Consider the following 13,335-nt stretch of genomic DNA (forward strand, 5'->3'; position numbering starts at 1 on the left):
GGGGGGGGGGGGGGTCTTAAAGAATGTATAAAGTGAAATTCTTTTCGTTGCGGGAATAATTTACATATACTGGCAACATTATGTTCTTGAAAAAATTCTATGAGTTGAAAACAACAATACATAATTTACTACAATTAATCCTTAGAATCAGAACATGATGAGTAATATAAATAAGTAAATGAAATAAATGTGAATTAATCTTATAAACGATCTAACAACCAGATTTTTGAATCCGCAGAACACTTTGTACGCAAATTCCAGGCTCCAGTCAACTCACAAAAAAAAAATGATCACTCGACCTATTGTGTTTCGACCAATTTTATGTCGGCCAATTTTTACAATTACTAAATGATTATTCGTCGAAAAGTAAATCGGCGTATCAAATTTCTGCCTACCGACTCCGTTTACGAACGAATATTATGCGAAATGAGAATCTTCCAATCGTTATTCGGCCAAAACAGACGTCGGCGAATCGTTGTCGGCGTAACGAAAATCGGCGTATTTTATTTCGGAATATCAATCGGGCACCGTCTGTTCGGCCTACAGCCGTACCGCATAGACATAAATATTATTATCTCTAACGCTGAAAAAAGGTGATAAAATAAAATAGTGAAAGAGAAAACTCTGTCAGTTTTTATTGACAAAGACATAAATGTCAGTAAATATACCAAATATCAAATAAAATCGTCCATAACTTCCGGGCAGTTTAGTTTGGACAGTTTGGAGCGCTGCCAAAACCAGTATAGATACACACCCATATAAAAATCGTTTAATACTCTTTTATAAGACATTTACATTAATCGCTACCGTCCATAATTCATTTTATAGTCTGCTGTTGTATATTTAATAAATATTCATATATGTATTCATAAAATTAAAAAATTTACATTTGTATTTACGTAACTCAGGGCGTAAGAATATTGCAAACTCGAGTCTTTATCAATTTAACTTACTCTCGTTAGCGGTATTCATCTTCCACCCATTGCACAATGTTTATTGATAGATCGCAACGTTTGAAGATCCCCTTATTATAACTAAGCCACATTTACACGATTGTAGGATTCGTATCATTCATTCGTTCAAATCGTTCACCCCTTTGGCGCCGTACATATTTGGACAAGTCACTGATGCATAAAAAAATAAAAACTGTAATGTCTCTAATGGCCGCTGTACACACATGGCCAACAGTTCCACCAACCCCCTTGGCCATGTGTGTAGAGGGCTACTTGGCCGTAAGTTTGCAGTTGGCGCTTGCGCTTGCCGGCCAACCGATTCGTGTCGGTTTTTTGTCCACACATCAAAGGATCTTGGCGCCAATGGCCAACTGCGTTTACACGTTGGCGCTTCATTCAGTTGGTCGTCAGCCGTCAGAGAGGACAGTAGTGATATATTTACGAAAATAATAAGTTTATCTATGCCAATAATAGTGTAGATTTTAGGAAATAAAATAACCTTGCAAATGTTTAATGTATTTCCTAAAAAAGATAAATGTTCTTATCAGAATATTCAAAAAATTGTTAATATTGCAAATAATTTAATTTTACTACGGGGTTATTATTTTTTAATATTTTTTTTCTGACAACGTCTATGACCAAGAATTTCCTAGATTTTTTCATTACACGTCCATCTTTCATGAAGAGCCAATGCCAAGTGATTGGTTCGCCAATGATCTTGGCCAAGGGGTTTCACAAAGGGCTGGTGGAACCGTTGGCCATGTGTGTACAGGGGCCATAATGAATACCTACTTGTCCGCGGTAATCAATTTTCAGAAATATTTATGGCCGCTGTACACACATGGCCAACAGTTCCACCAACCCCCTTGGCCATGTGTGTAGAGGGCTACTTGGCCGTAAGTTTGCAGTTGGCGCTTGCGCTTGCCGGCCAACCGATTCGTGTCGGTTTTTTGTCCACACATCAAAGGATCTTGGCGCCAATGGCCAACTGCGTTTACACGTTGGCGCTTCATTCAGTTGGTCGTCAGCCGTCAGAGAGGACAGTAGTGATATATTTACGAAAATAATAAGTTTATCTATGCCAATAATAGTGTAGATTTTAGGAAATAAAATAACCTTGCAAATGTTTAATGTATTTCCTAAAAAAGATAAATGTTCTTATCAGAGTATTCAAAAAATTGTTAATATTGCAAATAATTTAATTTTACTACGGGGTTATTATTTTTTAATACTTTTTTTCTGACAACGTCTATGACCAAGAATTTCCTAGATTTTTTCATTACACGTCCATCTTTCATGAAGTGCCAATGCCAAGTGATTGGTTCGCCAATGTGTAAACAGCGGCTCTTATCTTGGCCAAGGGGTTTCACAAAGGGCTGGTGGAACCGTTGGCCATGTGTGTACAGGGGCCATTAGATATTAGTATGACTAAGTTTGTGTACAATACAATATTGTTCACAGTCTTCTAGGAAAGCAATCACGAGAGCCAGACAGTGAATCAAGGGAAATGGATTAAAAACATGATTCATTTTAGAAACTATTTGTCTCTACGTTTACTATTATTCATCCAGTTTATTTTTACAATTTCAGACTTAATTGACTGATGGCATTTTATAAAATCTTAAATCTTGAAATAATAAAATTATATTTGTTGGATTTAATATAATAGTTATGTTAATTATTTTATTTATACATAATAGGTATTATTTTATTTATTAAAAAAATATTACCAGTCTTTCCATGATATTTACTGCGTATGTCGACTATTTTTATTTTAATATTAGAAATGCAAAGTAAATCAAAATATTTTTGCGTGCGCCGCCATTCTCATTATCAACCCATGCATTAAATTCAATAGAACATAATATTCTGCCTATCAACAATACTGGCTTCAGGTACGATAGGACTCTTTATTATACTGTGCTTCAGGCCCAAAACGTCTCACTTTCTTTGTCAAGAACAAGTGTAAAAATCCTTCAACGGCCAGGAAATGTTCTTTATTCAAATTTTTAAAAGTGACAACGGAATTTACTTGGCAACAGACATGAGTCTATTTGGTTTTAAGAAGCCAAAGACCGTGGCAATGAATAATCAAGATTCGGTCTCGTGCATTGGCCGTGAAATGCCTTGCATTGATGATGAAAGGTCTTAAGTGCGTTTTAAACGGGTATATCATGTTGCAGTTTGTAAGTAAGGTGTAGTTGCACGATGACTGCACAACGTTCTCTTGCGATAAATGTTTGGTACGGGTTCTACTTGTTTGATATACTTAGGTACTCGTTGCAAATACCTATAGTAAGTTTAGATTATTATTAGGTACACTTTTTGATTAAAGAGCATGTTTTAATTAGTACAATTTACATAAACCATCTGTACTGAAAAATATGTAGCTAAAGTAACCAATGTTAAAAACTACCCTGTTCGTCGTTGTCAAAAATCCGAAGAGTTCATCAGAAAATTAAGAGAACCATTGAAATTATACTGTAACAGAATCTTTAAGGCCTTTTAGCAATATTAATTATGTGCAATATAAGGAAAACAAAACAATAGTTACCTGACTAAAGGATGACAAAGGTTCGAAGCAAAGCAGCGCCCAGTGCCGACTGAGCAGCTACAGGAAACCTAAATACATCGGTTTGGGCGAAACAGGCTGAGGAAATACAGCCACTTACGGCAATCGATTGGTTTTGAATGTCACGTACAATTGAAGGTACTAACTCGACTGTGTTGGGCTTTACAAGACTGAACTGCCCAGAACGGGCCAGAACTCATAAATCAATGATCGGTTGAAGAGGGAAGTACCTTGATTACTTAAAAAAATGGATTAAATCCTTGTTGACAGTAGGCACCTAACTACATATTAGACGGATCTAGTTGACAGTAAAAACAGTTATATTTTAATATATTTTTTGTATCTGTTGATTTTATCTCCATAATTGGTGGTATGTACATATACATAACAACCTCACAAAATTAACTGAGTACGAGTCCAAACATTGTAGGTACAATTGACAGTACTAAACCATTCTACATTTTGATATGTTTGGTATAAAATTAGATATTACTCTTTGCGCACACACTGTACTCACGCACATTACAAACGTAGGTACTGATTGTACTGAATATGTTCTTCAACAAACAAAACAAGACAATTTACCTAATTATGCTCTTTCGGCTGTTTAAAACCAAATCCGTGAAACCTCCAAGCCATCTCTGGCAGCCGTAACTCCTAATAAAGTGTCATGACGTTTGAATCTAGATTTCGCGCCAAACGTACAATTAGCGTCAAATGGCCGAAAAAGGACGACAATTGCAAATGGCCGGACGTTCTGACAATGGACGAGGCGGCGCGTACGCATGCCGAATGGAGATTAGGGTGAATCACGCACGAGGAAAGTTATTTGCTTGCTACACAAAGAACGTCTGGTCTGGTGTATGGTTAAAAAGAAGAGTAAAAAATTCACGCAAGAAATGAAAATGCCAAAAAATATTAATAATAATGGTATTGAATGGCTTCATAATGCATTAGGACTAAGTTTTAGTTTAGACTTGGTCTTAATTTCATAGTGAAGCAGTGTAATAGAAGATAACAATTACCGTCACTTGGTCATCATTTGATGAACTATAAGTTAGGTACTAATACAGACTTCAGAGTTATTAGTGAAAAGGTTTTTATTTGGTATTTATTTGGTGTCAGACAAATAAACGGATTCCATTCTAATATTTCAAATAAGTACCTACAGAATATAGTCATTTGCAATTCTGCATGCTACCAAAGGCATCAGTATGCAAAGTTGCATAGCTCACAATTCAGAGCAGAACGGAAAAAGACATTAATCTAATCGTACGGAAACACATAATAAAACAACTATTGATAAAAAAAATAGAAAATTACATCAATTACTAGTATACAGAGTGTAACAAAAATAGTGGTGATCCCTTTAAGGGCGTATTCAGTATCGTATTCTCATCAGGAAAAAGTAGAAGAAAATTTTTTTTTCGCGAAAAAATTTTTACCTTTGTATGGCGATTCGGCCGATTCTCGCGGCCCGGCCCATACAAAAATGAAAATTTTTTTCGCGAAAAAAAATTTTTCTTCTACTTTTTCCTGATCAGAATACGATACTGAATACGCCCTTAAACGGATCACCACCATTTTTGTTACACTCTGTAGATAAGATATGAATAGTGTATGAAATGAGTGTGTTTATAGTGAACGAATGATTACAACTGTCGAATGATAAGGTGAATAACTTCGGTAAACAACAGAGGTATCTATTTATTTATTATGACATGACTTACAATGTTACAATAGTGTAGGACTACAATATTGACTTTAAATATTGTATTAATTTTATAAAATAAACAATTTTAAAACAATAAGATTCAGCCGTGACAGTTTGTTATGGTTTTCCTTCCGTTATTCCGTTGTCTTTCATTTGATTTCCTTTAAATTAAAACTATAATAAGTTTTATTTTATAGGTAGATTTAGTTTAGTTATAGTTTAATTTAAATGTTCATAGTTCAGTTTTTTTGTTTAATATGTATTTTTAAGATAATTAATAATTATATAAGTGTTTTAATAAATTTAGGTATTATACGTGTAATAATCGTAGACGATAACTATAATACTGTACTGACTTATTTCATGCTAAGTATAAAACACTATGTTGACATTTGGTTTTTTATATCAGGAATTAATAAAGCTATTAAAGAACATAAACACGTGTAGGTATATGACCATAGCGTAGATAGACAATAGATTTATGGTAAACCTCCCAATTATTCCATTCATACGCTTTCCGCATACATAACTCACCGTAACCAAACTTCACACGTGTAATAAAAATTAAAAAAAAATAACTGCACGAGCGAGTCCCATTCGTTCAGTTCATTCATTACCGATTGTAATCGCGTATGGATTCCATATTTGAAAGTGTTCTGATGATAAAGTAACGGTCACTAACGGTCGGGTGACCACTTTTCTGTAATAATGGCCAGTAGTACCTAATGACAAGTAGAATTATTATCGTTAGGAACAATACAAAGATGTGCGTGCGCGCGGATAAATCTGGTACTAGCGTTAGTGTATAGAAATCTGAAGCTGGTTAGCGACACTAGCGCCGCTTTTGGTGGTATAGATAGAATTGTATTAGTACAATGCTGGAGAGGCAATTAGATATGAAATTATAGACGGCGGTGTCAGTTACAGATGTTCTGTCTCGGACACCAACAACGTGGCCACCACGAGATGTTAAATACTGTTCCTGATCCTGACATCATTATTTGTATCAATTCAAGACATGATCAAACTGCATATCTGTTTTTTAATGACAAAGATTTTATTTTTAGGTATTTTATTTTTATCTAAGTAAATGTACGTCGGTATGTAAGGATTCAATAACAAGTAATCAATTTTATTAAATAAACACAGTTACTGATATGTACAATCGTAAATTTAAAAAAAAATCAAATATCCATACTAATCCATACTTCCATACTAATATTATAAATGGGAAAGTGTGTGTGTGTGTTTGTTTGTCCGTCTTTCACGGCAAAACGGAGCGACGAATTGACGTGATTTTTTAAGTGGAGGTAGTTGAAGAGATGGAAAGTGACATAGGCTACTTTTTATCACGCGAGCGAAGCCGCGGGCAAAAGCTAGTAGGCTTATAAAAAAAGAAAGTATATTATTCGTACTTTTAAAAATATTTTAAATATATTTATAACAATTTTGAGTATTGTCATTTCACTCGAATCTTTTATCAGCTACATATTAGGTTATTCTCAAAAAATGCAGCCGAATTTTACAGCAAAAAAAACATTACATATACTTCAATGAAACAAAGGTAAATTTTCACTTTCACCAGAATCAGAGCATTATTAGGCCTGGTCGGTTAGGTTAGAGTGGTTATCGGTTACTTAACGAATTCTTAAACATCACCAAATTACCTTTTAATTCTCATCTGATTATGTTAAACAGTCTAAAACGATGCCAATTAGCAGTGTTATCATTATCACTTTGTTTCACAACTGTTATAGGTCAATAACCTCGTAGTTTTAATGATAGTTGTTCAAGGGAAAGTTGATGGTAATATTTTATGGCTTTTAAGATAATTCGTTTTATGAAGAAAACCGGCCAAGTGCGAGTCGGGCTCGCGCACAAAGGGTTCCGTAGCAGCAAATATAATAAACCAATAACTTAACCAAAATTACAGTTAAATCAACCTATCTCAAAAACTATAAGAGATACTTTGATCAAACCAAAAATCGTTGAAAGAGTTAATTAGCATGCATCACCTCTATTTTTTTTAGAATTTTATACCCCGTAGTTATAAAAATAGAGGGGGGGGGACATACTTTTTACGACTTTGAGAGCTGATATCTCAAAAACCGTTCACTTTAAGAAAAATGTTTTTTAGAAAACTTTATATCATTTTAAAAGACCTTTCCATTGATACCCCACACGGGTATGTACATCGAAAAAAAAATTTTCATCCCTCAGTTACATGTATGGGGGGCCCCACCCCCAATTCTTTTTTTTACTATTTAGTGTCATAATTTTGTAGCGGTTCATACAACACATATTCCCATCAAATTTCATCACTGTAGTACTTATAGTTTCCGAGTAAATCGGCTGTGACAGACGGACAGACGGACAGACGGACATGACGAAACTATAAGGGTTCCGTTTTTGCCATTTTGGCTACGGAACCCTAAAAAGCAAGTCGTAAAAGCAAGTAGTAGTAATATAGTTGTTAATTATGAATGTAGGTAAGTAATACATTATTAATTTAAAAAAATTTTGAATGTATCATATTAATAAGTAACCTGTCGCGATAGGTAATGCTATTATATATTTTTGTTTGTTAATTGTTATATCAATACACAGGTTTATGTCATTGCAATATTCATGTACCTAACCTAGTGATAGCATTAATTTAATGATAACCATTGAATTTATGTTATCTTAATCTTGGTATTAATATTTAAAAATGTAAACCCCAGACATATCTCACAAATCCTAAGTCAAAATCACTAATTTATACATTTCGCCTACCAACTGAAATTAGCGTGTACCTATTAAAATCATAGATTATTCTAGTTAGTTGTTATCGAAATATTCAAAATGACCAAATTTTACAACATACTGAAATATGCAAAGTAGGCTGGACCCGAGATTGACACACACAACCTGCTTTTTGCAACAATCATCAATTTTGAAGAGATTCTTTAACAATATTTTTTTTTTAACAGATTCTCTAGCTAAATGGCCAATAGCGACTTAAAATTGGGCATAATCCAGCGTATCTAGGCTAGGCTGGGGACTGGCATGTTAGAAAGCATATCGCCGTGCTCCAATAAAAGGTGAAAAAGCGGACGATCACGACCGTTACACTTAGGTACTGGGCGGAAAAGCATAGACAAGTTTTTTGAGCTAGCAATTTCCTTTTCGTTTGGACAGGATGAGATGACCTCAACTTTTTACTGTGCTTTTTATAAGATTATTATTATAATATTAATTACCTAGACAGCAATGTGTTTTAAGAACTATGATCAATCACGGTATTCACGGTTCATGAATCAGTTTATGAAAAATCATAACTTTTACCGTACCTTATTATTATTATGTATTTTAATTAGAGACCACAGCTCTAAGACAGCTGTAATTACTGTCTGTGGTCTTTGATAGATAGAAAACTGTATAAGATTATAGGTAAGTATACTGAATTCAGGTGCAATAACAACATACGTTGTTGTTGTTGCATATAAATATTGCATATAAATGTTACATGTAAGCGAATAATAAGTAATAACTCGTAGTTATACATAGATCTAAAGTACGTATGGTGTGTATGTGTACCTACTTAAATAATTTAGTCTTATAAGGCGTAGCGGAGTAGCCATGAACTTGACTGTATGACTAAAGGGGTCACCGAGGGTGAAACGAACAGATGTCCTCACAGTCTCAATGTTAATATTGTTAATAAGTACCAAGTTTTCATAAGGATAAATTATAAAATGAAATAAATTATTATTTCTACCCAGCTGTAGTTATCAACTATATAACCAATTATGTCCTCATTCCAGTTGGTATAATTATATGATATCTTTCAGGAAAGTAAGCTTATAAACCGCGCATAGTTGCTAGATTTTAAAATTGTAACTGTATCTGCTCTGCAGCGAGTGGTATAATAACAATTAATTTTTAACGGCTTTAAATTTTATGTAGCATGACTGAAACGTATTATTTTTTTGCATTGTAGATTTTTAATAGAAATTATAAACAGGAAGGTTACATTGTTAATCCTTATTCTGTATATATTAGATGGTTTTCAATACCTATTTCAAAATAATAACATGATGAACCCAATAACATGAGATGTGTCATTGCCGTCATTAGTTGCAGTATAAGTTACTGGAACATTGACTGACAGTTTAAGGAAGTGTTTGCAACCGCAGAAATTAAACAATACACTGGAAAAACAACGGGTATTCCATGATAGGTAACTGTAAATTAAGACCAGGCCCCGTAGCCGAATGGCATTTCTCCGACGCCAAACGAAAGCGATACGCCGCTGGCTCTGTCGCGCCAATACGCAAGCGCGATAGAGATAGATATCTACTAGCGCTTCGTTTCGTGAGCGTTTCGTGAGCGATTGTGCCATTCGGCTAGCCACCCTGATTTAGACGGCGTGCGAACTCGTATGCGATTTTAGTTACATTGCGGGATGTTGAGGGTACACACAATTTTGCACAGTAATCAAATACCGCAATGTAATAAAACTCGTATGCGAGTTCTCGTACCGTCTAAATGGGCCCTAAAACAGTCTCGATTACCTACCGGAAAGGCGGAAACCCAGGCTATTATACCGTATACTCTACTGTGACAATATTTTTAATTCCCATTGAGCTTTATTGTTGAATTACTCATTACTCGAACAAAAAATTATAATATGTTTAATAGTTAAGCACATGAAATATTTATAAAACAAAAGAAAAACAATTGACCTTCAAAAAACACTTTAAAACTCGAGCACACGTTTCGAACGCAACTGTCAAAATTCAAATTCGTTCCAAAATCAAATTTAAAAACTCACTTTTGCTCCGATCTGGTTCCCACACTGGCCGGCCTGAACATGCACAATTTCCCTCATGTTTATTTTTTAATTTGTTTTTTTAATCGGTTTGTCAAGATGCGGCCAGTGTGCGCTCCCTCAGCGACTGAACCGAACTGAACGAGCGGAATGAACGAAAGGAACGGGAAGGGTGAGTGTGTGGCCGGCTTATCTAAATGCCTTAATTTAACGTTAAATAAAATTTTCCCACGTTTTATGCGGTAATATTATTGAATTGTAAAGTAAAGAAGTAGTACTGAGTACCTACTGATTTAGCGTATTATAATTAGGTAGGTATATAATTAAATGCTGTAGTGCAATCAGCCATGTTAATATAACATTTTTCAAACATTTAGTTACTAATCTATTTGAATTTAAATAAGTAGTTATTAAATTGATATGGTTATTCTTAGGCAGGTAAATTGACATTGCTTTAAGACTTTATATTTTATAAAAATGTATCATCATAGCAATTTTGTAGGTTAGGTACCTATTGTTTAATTTAAAAAACACATTTTAGAAAAAGATAGTAAGTAGATGTAAAAACAGATTTTTCTTCAATCGCTAAAGTGCATACCTATACCTACTTATCTACTAAGTACCTATACCAGGGGGCCGATTTTTGAGTCTCACTGTCACTAAAATACCGGTTGAAAACGGTGACTTGCCTATTATTTTCAGTGACAATTTTCTGAATTCGAACGCGTGAGACTCAAAAATCGGCCCGCAGCTCTAGAAATAGGGGCATTCATAGGCTACGATAACCGCTTCCCGTTAACTCCCGTATAAAGAGTATTTTCTAGTAAATTCCCAACTATAGCATGGCAACACCGATGAATCATCAAGTTCAAGTGACAAAGGCACCATTAATTGGTAAACAGTGCAATTATCTGACGTCCAGCTCCAGCCACACTCGAGCCCTGGTTTATAGATATATCTGTGCAAAGAGAGGCCTAGAAGGAAATAATACACCAGAACTTTTATAAAGTAAATAAAATAGATATTATATTATAATAGGCCCAAGTAACATTTTAGTGCTATAATTTTGGTTTTCGACGCCAAAAGCTACTATAGATGTCGTATAAAGGTTTTCGGCGTGACCGCCTGTCGTATAAAAGCCTCCAGTAACACCTTTTAGCTCTATAAGCTTATACCGCTAAAAGGTGTTATTAGGAAGTGATGTAAACGTTTATATCGCCATTTTATAGAGCCGCTATAGGCCTGGTCTATAACAGGATCAAATATGACTACTATAGATCTATATTATTGTATAATAGTGTTAGGAATCACTGCTATGCAATCAATTTGCGCTATTAAGGTTCCCGACAAGCCGCTATAGTTGTTGCGTTATACAGCTAAAAGGTGTTATTAGGAAGTGATGTAAACGTTTATATCACCATTTTATAGAGCCGCTATAGGCCTGGTCTATAACAGGATCAAATATGACTACTATAGATCTATATTATTGTATAATAGTGTTAGGAATCACTGCTATGCAATCAATTTGCGCTATTAAGGTTCCCGACAAGCCGCTATAGTTGTTGCGTTATACAGCTAAAAGGTGTTATTAGGAAGTGATGTAAACGTTTATATCACCATTTTATAGAGCCGCTATAGGCCTGGTCTATAACAGGATCAAATATGACTACTATAGAACAATATTATTATATAATGGTGTTAGAAATCACTGTTATGCAATCAATTTGCGCTATTAAGGTTCCCGACAAGCCGCTATAGTTGTTGCGTTATACAGCTAAAAGGTGTTATTAGGAAGTGATGTAAACGTTTATATCACCATTTTATAGAGCCGCTATAGGCCTGGTGTATAACAGGATCAAATATGACTACTATATAACAATATTATTATATAATGGTGTTAGAAATCACTGTTATGCAATCAATTTGCGCTATTAAGGTTCCCGACAAGCCGCTATAGTTGTTGCGTTATACAGCTAAAAGGTGTTATTAGGAAGCGATGTAAACGTTTATATCACCATTTTATAGAGCCGCTATAGGCCTGGTGTATAACAGGATCAAATATGACTACTATAGAACAATATTGTTATATAATGGTGTTAGAAATCACTGTTATGCAATCAATTAGCGCTATTAAGGTTCCCGACAAGCCGCTATAGTTGTTGTGTTATACAGCTAAAAGGTGTTATTAGGAAGTGATGTAAACGTTTATATCACCATTTTATAGAGCTGCTATAGGCCTGGTCTATAACAGGATCAAATAACCTACTTAAGAACAATATTATTGTATAATAGTGTTAGGAATCACTGTTATGCTATCAATTTGCGCTATTAAGGTTCCCAACAAGCCACTTATAGTATTTTTAGTAGTCGTATTTTAACAGAAATTAAAACCTAACTATACCACTATTTTGGGATATAGTGGCTTTGGAAAACACTGCTACAGTATTTAACACTGTAGTAGTGATATGAATACCATTATAGAGCTATTTTGCTGTATAATGAAGTTTTCAGGATACGTTTATATAGCTTTGAAAAGCGTTAATAGTCGTTTTCTAATGCCTTTTATACCTCATCGCCGTATACGTCACAATGACTCTTTTATATCACAGAACTGTGGAATAATGGTTTCGGTATCTCTTTTAAAACACAATAGCGTTATAGCTGAGTTTACTATATGTTTTATAAAAAAAAAACTGTTTAGAAGATCTTTCTATAGTAAAACATTGAAAACAAGTATTGTTTTCTATATAAAGAACTTGTAAGTTAAACTGGATCATAGTTAAAGTCTCATGCAACCCTAATTGAATCCACAATGGCGGGCTTATGGCAGTGAATGCGTATGATAAGTGACATAGTCGAACTATAAAAGCGTATATTTTACTTCTTGGATCCATAGTAGAAACTATGGTGCCAATAATTTTATTGTATTAAATTATATTTATTTATTTTATTCAAAACAGGTATAAATCGAGGGCGCACTTAAAATACTCCATTAAACTAATATTCTTTTAACGGTAAAATTTCCATCGCATACCTTTTTGCAGTAATGATGGAATAATACGAAATCCAAGTTATTTTGATTGACACTAAACTTCACAAGTTCACACGCCACTTTTCATAAAGTTCCTCGTTTAGAACAGTTTTTGTTAAATATTACACACATTAAATTATTTTAGAAATTTCATTCATTCGCATTAAAAGGGACGGCAACTGCTATTACAGAACAAAAAACCTGTATAATGGAATCTCAAATGCTACTATAGCATAAATTGATACTATAATA

At 34.3% G+C, this 13,335-nt stretch overlaps 1 protein-coding gene across 2 annotated transcripts in view; it reads right to left on the minus strand.

Annotated features, from left to right (window-relative positions):
• Window positions 1-10,195, minus strand: part of LOC125237789 (tubulin beta chain-like) — a 31,165-nt gene extending 20,970 nt beyond the window's left edge. The window contains exon 1 of one of the 2 annotated variants that reach the window (XM_048144972.1): window positions 10,056-10,195. In XM_048144972.1, the coding sequence (XP_048000929.1) occupies window positions 10,056-10,112 (57 nt within the window). In that variant the 5' untranslated portion in view covers window positions 10,113-10,195. Of the gene's footprint in view, window positions 1-3,507; window positions 3,527-10,055 lie in introns of those variants that run through there. The other variant, XM_048144973.1, reaches the window with a different exon arrangement.
• Window positions 10,196-13,335: the final 3,140 nt, after the last annotated feature.

This window comes from Leguminivora glycinivorella, chromosome 22 (genome assembly GCF_023078275.1).
Source record: "Leguminivora glycinivorella isolate SPB_JAAS2020 chromosome 22, LegGlyc_1.1, whole genome shotgun sequence".
In the NCBI taxonomy this organism is placed as follows: Eukaryota; Metazoa; Arthropoda; class Insecta; order Lepidoptera; family Tortricidae; genus Leguminivora; species Leguminivora glycinivorella.